At 32.8% G+C, this 16,178-nt stretch overlaps 1 protein-coding gene across 4 annotated transcripts in view; it reads left to right on the top strand.

The window, feature by feature from the left end:
• COL11A1 (collagen type XI alpha 1 chain) overlaps positions 1–16,178 on the top strand; it is a 196,786-nt gene that overhangs the window by 175,441 nt on the left and 5,167 nt on the right. For all 4 annotated transcript variants that reach the window (XM_072834737.1, XM_072834735.1, XM_072834736.1 and 1 more), the window contains 8 exons: positions 7,370–7,423; positions 8,312–8,419; positions 8,901–8,954; positions 9,067–9,102; positions 9,200–9,253; positions 10,699–10,948; positions 14,076–14,188; positions 15,631–15,699. In XM_072834737.1, the coding sequence (XP_072690838.1) occupies positions 7,370–7,423; positions 8,312–8,419; positions 8,901–8,954; positions 9,067–9,102; positions 9,200–9,253; positions 10,699–10,948; positions 14,076–14,188; positions 15,631–15,699 (738 nt within the window). The remainder of the gene's footprint in view (positions 1–7,369; positions 7,424–8,311; positions 8,420–8,900; positions 8,955–9,066; positions 9,103–9,199; positions 9,254–10,698; positions 10,949–14,075; positions 14,189–15,630; positions 15,700–16,178) is intronic.

Genomic DNA, 16,178 nt, shown 5'->3' with positions numbered 1-16,178 from the left:
TAGTCAATAATGCATACCATTATGCACGTGGGATGCAAGTTGGTTCAAAAAGTCAAATGCTTCTGTAGAGCAATTCATATTTTACAAAAGTACCTCTTATCATGAATATATTAATTACCTCAGAGATGCATTCTCAGAAAGCCGTCAAAACTAGGATTCAGGCGCACCTGGGTGGCTCATTCGGTTGAGCATCTTCCTTCAGCTCAGGTCTTGATCCTGAGGTCCTGGGATCTGAGTCCCATATCCGACTCCCTGCTCCACAGGGAGCCTGCTTCTCCCTTTCCCTCTGCCTCTGCCTTTCTCTCTGTGTGTGTCTGTCTCTCATGAATAAATTAAAAAATCTTTTTTAAAAAAGATTTATTTAAAAAAAACCCTGGGATTCATAATCTTATTTATTGAGGAGAAATTTTGGCCATTCCTTTTAGTAAAAATGCCACAAAATATACCAAGAATTTCGTATTACAAGAGACTTTTTTTTTAAAACTTTCACTGAAAAGTTAAATATCATTTATTTTAGTATCAGGATAAAAGTCACCAAATTTTGAATGACCTTCATCAGGAGATTATCAAATCTGTACATGACCCGATCAGCATAGGCACGGGGCCCTGGTTGAAGCAGAGTGGGCTTCAAGTCTGTGCCACTATTTAGGGAATATTCTCCTTAAATATGGTAAGCTCCTAATTCTAGAGTCAGAGTCTGGAAAAAATAATAATTTGCCTTAATGTCACCTTAAAATATGCCAGAGATTTTTTTCTTGTTATTTCAGATTTTCCAATAAGTATTCTGACCTTTATCCAGATGAAATTAAAAAAAAAAAAAAAAGAAACATCGTACTGGAGATTTCCTTCAGATAATATTAAAAATAAAACCATCAGATGTATCACCTGATTCCAGCTTGTAAAAGTTTATATTTTTGACCCTTAGGTAAATGTGAGTTTACAGAGCAAGGGACAGAACATCTCAAACTCAAACCCTTTTAGGCAGAGTGAAGTGAAAAGCATCAGAATTCAGCAATATGAGTGCCATGCCTTTCTCTGGCTACTCGTTTTATCAGAGTGCACTTATAATATGAATATATTGGAGCTTTTTCATAGCATCCATTAGTTTGACAATATCTAATTTTAATGAAAATGCTAGTTGATCCTCATGAAGTGAGGATGAGCAGAGAAACCATGCTTTTTATGGCAATTCAATGAGCTTTTCAACTCAGCCAAGAAAAATTTATTTTAGTAGGCAGTTTTTGATCATGGTTATTGGTTAAGGTCATTGGCTCTCAAGCCAAGCTCCCTGGTTTCAAAAACAAACACTACTACTTACTTGTTGGATGGCTTTAGGAAAGCTATTTATTTTCTTTTTAAGCTTTAGGTTTCTCATCTGTAAAATTAAAATACCAATAGCATCTATCTCTTGGGATGTAATGAAATTTAAATGAATTAAATGAGATATTAATATCTTCTACCTCATTAGGGTTCTTATGTTAATTAAATAAGTTATATGTAAAACACTTAGACCATTCATTGGTACCAGGTGCATCAAATAAAGAATGATTAATTGAATGAAATACTGTTTTGAAAAATAAACAATTTCATATTCTTAGTGAAAAGTAACTAAAGTTGGGATGCCTGGCTGGCTCACTCCGTAGAATATTGTTGATATTGGTGTCATGAGTTTGCGCCCCATTTTGGGGGTAGAGTTTACTTTAAAAAAAAAGTCACTAAATTTGACCTCATTCATGCATACATACATATCATCAATAAACTTGTTTGAAAGACACTGACTATTAAAGCAAATGAAAAGGACTAACAAATTATGCTGACTTACAGCAGTTAGAGTCTAAGGTAAGTAAGTAAGTACTATAATAGAATTAAGCAAAGAATGCTAAATATATTCAGAGCAAGATTGTTAAAATGCCATCTCCTCTGGGGACCTTTCCCTCATCAAGAATATGGTAAGTTTATTAAAGAAGGAAAAGAGAGGTTTAAAGGTGGTTGGAAGGCTTAAAAAAAATGTGGGAGGTAAAAGTAAGAGGTTTCAAAACTCATATAAATTTGAATTAGTCTCTGAAATTAATCCACGTGAAATTCATCTGAATATTCTCTCCATAATGTGTTTTTCCTCATTATAATTATAAATGTATTCACACCCACATCCAAGTCTACACATGCTTCAGAAGTCTGTTTATCACGGCATTTCTGCAGCTACCCATTGGGTCTCTTTTCTCCTTCCCGAAGTTTGCCTGAAACTTCCTGCTGTAGGGTCCACTAGTCAGACAAAACCACAACATTCCCCTTTCCCCAACTTTTATATACAACTTAGCTGTTCAGTAAGTGCAACTTACTGAACTTTCATTGCTCCAGTTAGGCAGCTAACTAACTAGACAATTGCACTCTATCTAACAGAGCAGTTAGCAGTATGGGTGCCATTCCTTTTTCTGTGGCTTTTTGTTTTTATTAGAGAATATTTATATGCTTGCTTATAAACTTACTGTACTTATAAAGGTATTTTATATATAATCATGTTAACCTTTGGAGTGGAAATTCTTTGGGGTGAGAGTGAAACAGATCTTTTAAAACTTTTTAAAAAGGGGCACCTGGTTGGCTCAGTGGTTGAACCTCTCTGCCTTTGGCTCAGGTTCTGAGGTCCTAGGATCGAGTCCCACATCGGGCTCCCTATAGGGAGCCTCCTTCTTCCTCTGCTTATGTCTCTACCTCTCTCTCCGTGACTCTCATGAAAATATAAATAAAACCTTAAGAATAAATAAATATAACAAAACTTTTAAAATGATATGTGTTTGGTGTTTGTCCACCTGTAATCGTCTCTACTAGAGTTAGATATGGTAAAGTATTTATTTTTCACTTTAAAAGACATTTCTCATGGTAAAAATTAAACTCCTATATATGCACAAATTTTATGTACCTGTATATTTAGAATCACCATATGGAACTGAGGATAAATACTACATAGGGGAGCTAACAGAAGGCCGAGGACAATGATGATATTATATAAAGAATAATAAAAGGTTTTTAAAAATTGAATAAAATTTTTGAGTAGTCAACATGAAAAAGAGATGAAATTTTCCATACTATAATCATGCATGCCTTCTTTTACACATACCGATAAATAAAACATCTGATGGCATAATTTTCCAAACCATCAGGGTCTGAAAAAATGGTAGGATGGATTACTGAATTGCAGTTTCTAATTTTTTATGCTATATTTGAACTGTCTGTAGACAAGATTGAGATGTGTAGTATTCCATAATGATTAACCAGGTTCAAACAACAAAGCATTTGCTTTTCACCAAATTAAAAATTATTTCACAATATTACATTCTAAATAAAGTGCAGGATTTACAGTTTCTTTAAACTTCAATGCACTAGAGTTTTGAGATGCATATCAAAGCAAACATTCTGTAAAGAATAATACTGCAGGGGTAAATGTTTGATTGTGTATTCTAAACACTTAAGAATCTATCATCCCTGTTTTCCTTTTCACTTTATTACTTATGAATTATGCATTTCCCTGGGGTTTTCCAATTTACAATATCCCAAATAGGAAATAGAAAATATGTACTTGGAATAACATTTTTATATGCAGAATTGATATTTCTGATATGTTCCAAGTTCAGAGGGTTATTTACAACTGCTATCAATATCATAACTTCACCAATTTCTATTTCCAACTGATGAAAATGATAAGAAACTGATTTTGCCTGATAAATCCGTCCTCAGATAAAGTTTGCAAGTTCATAAGAAATTCTTAGCTTAGAGGAATTAGTCCTCATTTCCTCTAACTCTTTTATATACATTTATAGAAATGATTTAAAATGCAGTATAAACACAAATAATATCTAATGTATTTCTCATTACGCCTGAGTAATTAGACTTCCAGTATTTCTTCTCCTTCCTCCTCCTCTTCCTTTTCCTCCTCCTCTCCACCTCCTCCTCCTTCTCTTTTTTCCCCATTTTAGTTTATACTATTAAAATATGGTGAGAAAGCTGACTGAGAACTATTTGTAACAATTCAAAAATGAAAGTTAATAATTTATATTATACTTCACTGTCTATATAGTACTTTTGTAGGTCTGATTTTTCTTCCATTATTAGAATACTATGACAGTTATTACATATTACCTTCTTAAATGAAACTCAGAGATAGTAAGTAATATATCTAAGATCACCCAACTAATATGTGGTTAGATTTAAGACTCTGAGTGAAGCAGTGATTAGGATATTGGTGTCCAGCAAGCAACATCCTTAGTAATTCTCTCGCATAGACCAAAATTTTTGTAACATATTACATGCCTAAGAAAGTTTGAATGTAAAATGAGACATGAAGAAAGTCTGGCCTGTACATAGTTTTATATTTTCAGTCTAGAGAATGTATTTACTTTTAATTTACATATGTCAGTTTTAACCAATATTCTTAAAAGATTTCTGCTACTGCTACAAGTATATGGTTCTTTCATGCAGTTATATTTTTATTAAAACTATTTTTTCTTACTATTCTATGCCACCTTGTTATAACATATAGAATCTTTTGCATTTATCCTGATGGTGACGTGGTCTCAGGAAATTATTTGAGTGTTTCCACTAATCATTGATATTATCCTTTTAAAATGTGCTGTTGGGCAACATTATTTTCCTAATTGATGATTCATCATGCATTTCTGATACGATCAGAAAATAATAAATATGAAATATAATTATAATTTAAAAATTATTGAACTAGTAGAACCAAATAGGTAATGCTCATATTTTAACATATATGAGATATTTTATACGCTTCTGATTTGAATATTGATTTAACCCGATTTGGGACCTAATGCCACAGAGCCATGCCTCCCAAACAGTAATGAGTTATCAAATCTATGAAACAGATTGCTGGTCTCTTAACTTCAAAATTTCAGATTCAGATGGTCTGAATGAAACCCAAGAATTTGCTTTTCTAATAAAAAGTTCACAGAGAATGCTAATGCTACTGGTCTAAGGACCACACTTTGAGGTTCACTATGATAGGGTGTGAGTAAATAAGATGAAAGTCCAGTTTTCAAACCCAGCCCTAGAACATACTTGGAAGTAAATTTGGTAATTAGTGAAAGGATTTAAAGAGGAAAGGAGAGAAAATGAGTGGGAAATATCAGAGAGGGAGACAGAACGTGAGAGACTCCTAACTCTGGAAAATGAACAAGGGGTAGTGGAAGAAGACGTGGGTGGGGGGATGGGGTGATTGGGTGACAGACACTGAGGGGGGCACATGACGGGATAAGCACTGGGAATTATATTATATGTATAACCATACTATATGTTGGCAACATATAGTATGTATCCATACTATATGTTGGCAAATCGAACTCCAATAAAAAATACATTCTCAAAAAAAAAAAATACGTTCTCAAAAAAAACACCTTGGTAATTTCTTTGTCATCTACATTTTGTCTGTCAGGTTTTGAACAAAGTAGCATGATTATTTTACACAAAAGAAGGTCTAAGGTGAATTAAAATAAATTTCTGTCTGAGGATTATTTTCTCCTTAGTAGAAGAACATTATTAGGCACATTTAAAATTGCATGTATTTTCTATGAAAATAATTTGAATCTATTGTTAATGGAATGATGTAGGGAAATTGTTCACTTTTATATCAATACTTACAGAATTTCAAATTAATTCAGGAATTAAAACAAATATAATTATATATAATAATAGTCCAAAATACTGTTGTTACACAGTACTAATTGTACTAGCCACATTCTGACTTTCCCCTGATGATCAGAAATTCAGTTTAAGATGTAGATGTGAGAAAGTAAGGAGTGGAAAAGGCTCATCTATTCAATCTCATGAAACAGGAATCATAATCCTCAATTTACAGATGAGATAACTGCAGCTTTTTTTGGTTAGCTAATTTAAATTGCTAATAGGAGACACGGGCTTCTGTCCTAAATTTATCCTATCCTGAGCCCATACTTTTTATATTACATCATATAACTTGGATCAGATCCATAGCTTTTCATACTTTAAATTCACAAAAATGTTGGACTGGGACTTACATGCTCCTCTCACACTGAAGATTCTAAGTGTCTGGATAGAAAGGAAAAAAAAAAAATTACTCATGGTAGCCTTGAAGAAGATACAACAAAAAGTGAACACTCATGGTATAGTGTGGTAAAAGTCAAAGCCTTTTGTTTTCTAAGTGCCATGTTAAAAATAGTTACTGAAATTATAATTCCAAAATTCAATTCAATATAAATAGAGAAACTGTAGAAATATTTTGCTTTGTTTTTCTGGATGCCTCACTATTGCAGGTAGTAGTGACCTACATTCTGTAGCATTATCTTGACTTGGATTTCATCGATCACACCCTTACTATCCATCCTTTAGTGTCAGTTACGTTTCTTCCGACAGAATCTCTAGCCTGCAGTTTCATTTGTCATTAATTTCACAAGAAGGGTCATATTTTGTGATGCCTTTGATATGGAATACACTGACTTTTATATAAAAACGTTTGTTAGGGACGCCCGGTGGCTTAGCGGGTGAGCGTCTGCCTGTGGCTCAGGGCAGTCCCACGTTGGGCTCCCTGCGTGGGGCCTGCTTCTCCCTCTGCCTGTGTCCCTGCCTCTCTCTGTGTGTCTCATGAATAAATAAATAAAATCTTTAAAAAATGTGTTAAAAAGTCATCAATATGAATAATTCCATGGGTAGGGGTCAGGACTGAGTAAGTTGAAGTCATACCATGATTTTCATCAAAATATAATTCAGCATAAATGAGTAAATGTCTTATCATTGGACCATAAAAAAGGTTAAATTAGTAAAATAAAGATGATTATATGAAGAAAACGAATTGCCTTATTATTAAATTTACAAATCATTTAGATAAAACATTGTTCAGGAATTACAGTTTAAAATACCATCTTGGGAGTTTGATTAGGAAAAGTAGTTATCAAAAGTCAGATGAGTGTTAAAAATTTACTGAGTTTTTTTTTTTTAATTTTACAGGAAATACTGTAATGTATTTGAGTTTAGCACAGAAATATTTGGTTGATTTGATGTATAATTTGGAAATCACTTCTAAAATTAGGGTATTTAAAAATCTATCCTCCATTTTCAGTTTAAAGACCATATAAACCATGTCTTATTCCTAATTTCATATTTATGTAGTCAAACCTATCGATACTATGCTTTATAACTATAGTTAAATATTAAGCCATGGAATTTTAAACAAGCAAAATTATTTAGAATCCTGAAAAATAAACACTAAACATTATTGTTTTTGAAAACTGTCAGATTACCAAAGCCAAACATTCCTTGTGGAGAGTAATGATCCTCTAACTCATACCCACTCTATATATGTTTATTATTTCTCATTATTTAGGGACCTCCTGGCTTACCTGGTCTCAAAGGTGACCCCGGCTCCAAGGGTGAGAAGGTGAGAATAAAAGCACAAGTTATTACAATTTTGACATCCTAATAGTAGAGACAATAACTTTGTGGATATAGATGACTCAAAAGGAAATTTCAATGAATATCTTTGTCCTTCTAACCAAGGAAAAAGCTGTCAATCCTCTGTTTCCCAGATGAATTTAGAGAAGAGAAAATATACAAAGTCATAGTGAAAAATGTATCAGAATTCAGTGTTATATTTTTTCAATGTCCCCTTGTAGGAACCATACGGAGAAAGCATATGGTTATACTAAAATAACCCTTCAGAAAATAAACAGATGGAATAACAAAATGTCCACTTTTATGTTTTTAAACATGAAAATAAAAAATTTAAACTAGAATACCTTTGAAATAATAACTTGATCTTCCAGAATGTACGCTGAGTCGCACCAAATAATGAAAGAAAATAAGCCTTTTTAGAATGCCACTAATGTTTCTGTATTATTTTTAAATCTCCAAATGTCTCTGAAAAACTACAAAGTCTCAAGAGTAAAAATCATTTCATATAAAATATGGTGCTTATTAAAATAATGACTTTTCAGTTGTTTATTTCATCAATATTATATATGGTCATTGTTAGTCTCTTAGTTGAGAGAATTCTTTTTAAGTAAATGAAACACTGAAAATATTTTCAGAAAGCACTTTGTTCCCTAATACTCCTCCTCACTGATAAAAATCTCACTTAAGCAGTAAATGATCCTGTTAGGTAAGAGGAAAACAGGTTCTTAATCCAAATATCCTTCAGAAAGGGTTAAATTTTTTATCTTTTTCTTTTACTTTTAGGTTTCATAAATTTAGCGTGTAATTATTTTATGACTATAATAGATGATTGTAATTTACATATTGTTAAATTTCTTTTCTCTGCCTTTTAAAGGGACATCCTGGTTTAATTGGCCTGATTGGACCTCCGGGAGAACAAGGTGAAAAAGGTGACAGAGGACTCCCTGGAACTCAGGGATCTCCAGGAGCAAAGGGGGATGGAGTGAGTAAAGATATAAATTATTCTCCTACTCCTTTCCAGTTGTACTCACATACACACACACACACACCTGCACACATTCCATTAAACGTGACCAATGAGGTGATTTAAAGCATCTTTAACCTCTTTAAGTCAATGGTGTTTTCAAAAAGAGGTTTACTTAACCTTAAAGTAATAAATTAAAAATATGAGAAGTTAGAAATCGTAAAAACTACAGTTCAACAGTTAATTACACAAAAATTTAGTGAATCCCCAAAACATACAAATCATTCTGAAGCTGCTTTATTCCTATAAAGGTATAGACACTGAAGCACATGGGAAAAAACAGATTATCTTGAAAAGTTATTTGTTAGATTCAGAGTGGAAAGTTTTAGGTTATTCTTATATATTCTTGCATAATCTAAAGTATGCAGTGTATGCTGTTATGCAAAACATGAAACAGAATAGCTGAGGAAAGCTCTAATTTGGATGATTTTCTCTACAGGGAATTCCAGGTCCTGCTGGTCCCATAGGTCCACCTGGTCCTCCAGGCTTACCAGTAAGTGCAAGATGAAATAATTTTTTAATGTAAACTTACAAATATACTGAAGTCATAAATTCTCTAGATTTTTTATCTTATCTTTTATCTTTTGCCTTTGCATTTTTTCTAGGGTCCTCAAGGTCCAAAGGGAACCAAAGGCTCTGCTGTAAGTACTTTTGCCTTTGGGCTTTTATTTTTTGGGGGAAGTCCACTTAAATGCCTTGTTCTCTATTTATCTTGTTCCTTTTTTTTTTTCCTAAAAGGGACCTGCCGGCCAGAAGGGTGACAGTGGTCTTCCAGGGCCTCCAGGACCTCCGGTAAGTGCAGAGTAACAAGAGTAATGTTCTGGCAATTAGCATCCTGAGACTGCCAATGAATTATCTGAATTTATAAGAAGGGTGAAAAAAAAAGACATTCTGTCAAATGTCTTTGTGCTGATTTTTCTAGGAAATAGCAACTAGATTAATTACATGATCAGGTCCACATGCCAATATTTTTCTTTCAATTGAATAAAAAGATACATTAACTACATATTATGATAATCTTGTTTTTATTTGTTTCTGAAGAATATTATATCCTTTCTTACGTCACATTTTTGTGAAAGCAATTGATTGTATGCCACAAAGATGCATATATGTCTGACCACACAGGAATAAAGACAAAAGTTTAGAAAACTGACATTTTTTTCCTACTAAATATAATGATCATCCTAAAAGCAACAATAATTTCTAATATTTATTAATGCGGACTTTTTCCAGTCTTCACGTAACTACTAAGTGATAGATTTGCTTTGCTAGGGCTGCCGTAATAGGCACCACAAACAAGGTGGCTTAACTCATAGAAATGCATTGTCCAACAGTTCTCGAGGCCACAAGTCCTAGTTCAACCTATGGGAAGCATCCGCTCCTTCCAAGGTCTTGGAGGAAGGTCTGTTCCATGACCCTCTCCTTGGCTCATAGATGGCTGTCTTCTGTCTTTTCCCATCATCTTCTGTCTATGTGGGTCTCTATTCCCAAATTTCCTCCTTTTATAAGGTTATCAGTCATATTGGAATAGAATGCCCTTATATTTACTTAATTAATTATATCTACAGCAATCCCGTTTCAAAATAAGGTCTTACTTTAAGGTACAGGGGCTTAGGACTTCTACATATGAATTTTGTGGGACACAATCCATATCGCTGTGCACTTAACTATTTGGTATAGTTCTACTCTTGCAAATTCAAGTCTGGCTGCATTTTTTAAGTTTTTAAAATTTATACAATGTTAACTTCTATTTGAAACAAGTTAATGTGTATTAACTTGTGTATTATTAAGAGCTTGATGTTTCATAATATAAATTATTATCAAGCACAATAGACAACTCATTAGGTAGCATAATAACTTTAAAATGATATTTTAATCTTCAGAGACTAAAATCTAGTTGCAGAGATAGGACACGTAAATGAGGATTAATTAATAAATGAGAAAGTAACATACATATGTCCACACCAGTCTGTGTTACATTACTTATATAGAAAAAAGGTACAGAAATTATCTGATTTGTATCTACCTCATATGCTCATGAGATTCTTTAGAATAGAATTTACACAGTTTCTACATAAATATTTATATATGTATATGTGTATAGAAAACATTGAAAATAGGAAACACATTGAAAAGCTAAATTAGCTATAGTTTCTCCTAACAATGACATAACCAGTAATAATTATACAGAATATTTTACTTAAGAAGCAATTACATGCACGTTATCTCTTTCACAGGGTCCACCTGGGGAAGTCATTCAGCCTTTACCAATCTTGTCACCCAAGAAAACAAGAAGACATGCTGAAAACATGCAAGCAGATGCAGGGGATAATATTCTTGATTACTCGGATGGAATGGAGGAAATATTTGGTTCTCTCAATTCCCTGAAACAAGACATCGAGCATATGAAGTTTCCAATGGGTACTCAGACTAACCCAGCCCGAACTTGCAAAGACCTGCAACTCAGCCATCCTGACTTCCCAGATGGTATGTTAATAATACATGACACAGCAAGTGTACTGAACCTCTAAGTTATGAAGGCACATTGTCAGCTCATTAATTCTAGTTAAATGTTTAATATAGAATCTCAATAAAACTAAAGCAGGTGATTTAATTCCAATCTTGTAGACAGAAAAAGTCATTTACACCGTGCAATTCAAGATCTGCTTCAGAGAATCCTTGCCGGTTACATAAGGTTTCATTAAATTATGATAAGATCTTTTTGGATGATTATAGATAACATAAATGCATTTTCTATGTAATAACTATGATAGAAGGGGCTTTATGTGTCCGTGCATGTACACATTAATGTATAATTATTTATATCCTATAATCTAACTTATTTTACATCGATATGAGTAAAGTTAACATGATTAATAGCATACTACATCATATTTGACCCATTAGTTTAGCAATGATTTGTTGAACAGACTGAGAATTAGGATAGCTTGGGGCAAAAATTTATGTCATTGATCCACAAATAATTGGAACTGTGAACAATTTATTTGTAATAATAATCAGGATAATTTATTATACCTACCATTTAACACAAACTTTTACATACCCATCCTGAGAAAGCAAGAGTTTCAAGTATCCTGAATTAGCTAATAAACTCTCACAATTACATACCTAACAAGGGACAGATTTTATGTGATCTTAAATCTCCCATTTTATGTGGAAATATTTTGTCATTCTTTTTACTTTTAGGACAATAATTTTGCACTGTCAATCATACAAGAATGTTATATATAACTGAGATCTAAATAACTCAGTTCAGAGAGAAAAGTTCAATGTGATTCAGAAACAGTCACCACCATAAAAGAAGAATATCATAAAATCTTCCTATCTTATTCAAGCATAGCCTGTTAAAACTAAAACAGGCTAAAACTATTAAGGATTTCATAGAAACTGATATCCAAGTTTACAGTATGTATATTTGAGAAATGCAAGTTTAATTCAGTAGTAATTCAGTGATTTATAAGAATGATTCAGACTTCTCATGTCGCTAAGAGAGTCATACATAATTGTAATTCTATTGTAAAAGATTACAACATGTATGAGTTATAAGACAACATATAATGACTTAGAACCTGAGAAGTCAAGAAAAAGTTTTGTAAATTTTGGGAATGGGAAGTTCACCATGGGCTACAGTTCCCTGTGGTTTCCTCATAAATAAACTAGCATTAGTAATTCTTCAATGTATTAATTAATTGTGATTAAATATTAATTAAATGTCAATCAATTAATTGAATATTAATTAATTAATTAACAGCCAGGCACTGTTCTTCAGACAGAGATTCACAGATACACAGAAGGAATAATGCCCTTGAGCTGCTGTTCTCAAATGATAGAGACAGGAAAAAGCATAAGTATTAATAATAGCATATTATGACAGGTACTGTAAAAAAATGAGTATTTAGGTAAGCAAAGGATGATTCCATTTTGGATATATAGGGAGTTAATATCTGATGAGGTAACATTTAAGCTGAAACTTTTAAGGAAGTAGCCAGTCATGCAAAGAATCAAAAGGGTATTCCAGGCAGAGGATATAGGTAAAGCTTTGAAGAAGACAAGATCTTGGTGTCTTCAAGGAACTGAAAGATCTCTATGGCTAAACAGTAGTAAGCAAAGTGGAAAATTACTTGAAGTAATTTGGAGGGAAGTGAGGTGGAATCAAAGGAAACTGGATTAATCTAGTCAAGAAATTATGATGACTTGATTTAGAGATCTGACAGTAAAAGCAGGAAATGAATAAGTTAGAGATAAGTTGTACATGGTACCAATAGTACACTGAATTTATTGGACGATGAAGGTGTCTTAGTAATTAAGTTATTATTATGTTTTTGAAAAAAAATTAATGACAATATTAACTGAATAAATCAAGGTAAAAATACCACAGAATTTGAAATTACATATTTCTAAAATCCATAAGATATATCAAACAGTAAGAGTGGTTATCCTGGTTTGTGAAATCCTGGATGATCTTTAACTTTTTTTGTATATTTTATTCCTGAGAATTTCAGTTCATTCCAGACATGAATCTATAAATGATGCAGTCAGAAAAAATGTAAATGATTTTGTTAAATAAATGTTTCAAGTGATCTGACATATAGTAGAAGCTAATTGACTATAAGAGTACTTTCCAAAAAAAAAAAAAAAAAAAGAGTACTTTCCCTGTTTATATACAGTAGTAGTAAAAGGTAAAGCAGATTGGTTTTGGATTTTCAAGAGTTCTAGTACTAAGCAGTTAGAGATTTCAGATTGTTAAAAGTTAATAACCAGTAGATTCACATAATTCAGACTAATATTTAAAATGAAATGACAGCATAAAAAATGGTAAGAGGGAACCAAAGTATGTGTACCAATACTGTCTTCCAATAGTTGTTGGTGTATTGTCAATTATTTTAAAAAAATTTTATGTTATTTCTACTACTTACCATCTTTACTCATCTAACAATAAATTAATGGTCATAGTCATCCACATGATAAAATTTGCCCTGCACCACAGGATAATGACTTTAATAGAAAACTACATTTAAATATATCAAATGGACCTTCTTTTTAAAATCTAATTCAAAGGGAATTAGAATTTCTCTTGTAGTAAAATATTCTTTACTACAAGAAGTTTGTGCCATAAAGTAATGCAAAAGTACGATTGAAGCTAAGTAGATACTATCACCTCCATTGTTGCAGATGAATAAACCAAGGGAAAATATAGTGATTATTATACTCCGACCACTTAAGTAGTAATACATGTGAGATTTAGGGTTAAGTTTATCTGATTCCAATATCCATGCAATTTATTATGATGGGTAAATTGAATGTTAATATTTGAGGAGGTGGCATTTAAGCTGAAATCTAAAAATAACAGATGTGCTAGGAACAAGTGTGTTCCACAAGAGTTTATGGGCAAAGCTTTGATTCAGAGAAGACAAAGGGTCACTCTTTAACTATTCAAACACATACCTCAATATGACAAAAAGCATAAAAGTGATTCTCATGGGAGAAGATCCATCAATATTAATTTTTCTTTCTCTAATAAAATTTGATACTTAATGCAATTGACTTTTTATATAAATGTATTTGTATATGACATATTTTTTCCTACTTCTAGGTGAATATTGGATTGACCCAAACCAAGGTTGCTCAGGAGATTCCTTCAAAGTTTACTGTAATTTCACATCTGGTGGTGAGACTTGCATTTATCCAGACAAAAAATCTGAAGGAGTAAGTACCAATCTGTTTTGGTGGTGACTGTTGACAGTTCTTGCCATGTTTTTGCAATATTGAACTAAACAGGAAAATTATACTGTCATATTTTCATTTATCTGCTTTTCTTACAGGGTAATTAGAACATTTCATTTGCATAAACATGAATAAGACACCAAAGTGATGCACAGAGTTAACAAATACTTCTCTCCTTTATTTTTTACCCAGATGTATTCTTTATGCACCTGCTTGTGCTCTAAAATTCTATGGCTTTCCATGACACAGCACAGCTGATTCCCAAATTTTAGTGCATGCATAGTATTCTTCATTCCACTTACCATGAGATAGAACTCACAGCTGTATATGATATTCAAAATACACAATTTATAATATCTTACATAAAATAAGAGCACTGTCTGCATTTGCATAGTTTTAATTTTTTTTGCATAGTTTTAAAATGTTTAGTCCCTTCAAAAACATCTCTTGATTTTCACCCAGCAGTATCAATATATTTGAGTTCTATCTTTAAAGCTATAAAGGTAAACTACTAATATAGGGAAAGATTTTTTCCCCTAGCCTAATTATATTCTCCAACTATTTTCTGGTGGTAAATGTTGTCTTTGTAATCTTTTAATAAATGACATTCTTCTTAGTAAATGGTATGGGTATAGAGAGGCAAAGAAAGTCCTTAAGGCAAGACAAGTAGCTTTAGGTGTGGCTAATCTCTTCAGGAAAGAAATTAAATTTGTGAGAAAAGGATGGGTAGTAGGGGCAGGAGACAAAGCAACTTCTGTTTCCCAAACATGGCATGTGGCGAAGCATAATAAAATTCGTGTAGCCCCCAAAGAAATGAGGGAATGTGGAAAATGCTTTCCCTTACACTGATAACTCAGATTCCTTACCACGAGATCTTATATACCCTTATAGTTTGCTGATGTTAGCAAAGCAAAACAATAAATGCAGATCTATAGGAGATTCTAAACATTCTTGTCAGCAGAAGATGATTAGGCTTGCTTCCTGCCAGTGACTTTTCCAAAGCATGGCTGAATAGTTACTGGCTGAATGTGTTCCGGATGCTTCCCTTCACAGTGCAGTGCTGATGGTACTTGCCTTGCTGGCTGATTCCAACTGGTATTGTGAGGTGTTCCTTTCCAAGGGGTTACCTAAGAGTTCCACCAATGTCCCCTACAGCTCTTATTATGCCATCTGTAGGTTATCCCCCCCACACCCTTCTTTTTGAGCAATTAAAAAAAAAAAACCAGGAAGAAAATGACTCCATCTTCACTAAATAGGAATTCCCAAGATCTCTCTCAAATTTTGCTCTTTATCTCATTTTCTGTAGTTCAGGATAGGCTGTTTTAAAACCTCTTTGGCATTTTAGTTTTACTGAAAATTACTGATACATACCTAAACAATGCTGTTCACAATTTTTATCTAATTTTCCTATTCCTTTGCAACAGGTGAGAATATCATCTTGGCCAAAGGAGAAACCAGGAAGCTGGTTTAGTGAATTTAAGAGAGGAAAACTGGTATGTTATAACCTTACCATGAAATGGTTTATCTTAAACTTCATAAATGAAGCTCTCTATATCTCTAGACACTGACTATGAAAGTCCAAATTCTACTATCAAGGATTCCAAGTGTTCTCCGGCTGGCTCCATCTATCTTAGATCACTGTAGTATTTTAGAGAAGTCTAAATGTGCTATGCTAGTATGCTAATAGCATATGGAAATATACTAAATTTACTAAAATAATGTGATCAGATAAAGTATGCATTCCACTAAGCACCTGATAGACATCATAAAAATGGATTATGTTAGAAATATCCAGTATAGAGAATACATATATTCATTTCTCTATTTCAGTAAAAACTTTTAGAATGTGAAATTTTTTTTCGACTGTTACATTTGGAAATAAAGTGAACTGACTGACCTAACCTTTATTTGGATTATAGCACAAGTTCATTTAGATATTTTCATACAATTGCCAGTTCACTATTGATAATTT

The sequence above is a fragment of the Canis lupus genome, chromosome 8, assembly GCF_048164855.1.
Source record: "Canis lupus baileyi chromosome 8, mCanLup2.hap1, whole genome shotgun sequence".
Classification (NCBI taxonomy): Eukaryota; Metazoa; Chordata; class Mammalia; order Carnivora; family Canidae; genus Canis; species Canis lupus.
The sequence above is the reverse complement of the archived record's forward strand: the minus strand, read 5'-3'. Positions and strand labels throughout refer to the sequence as shown.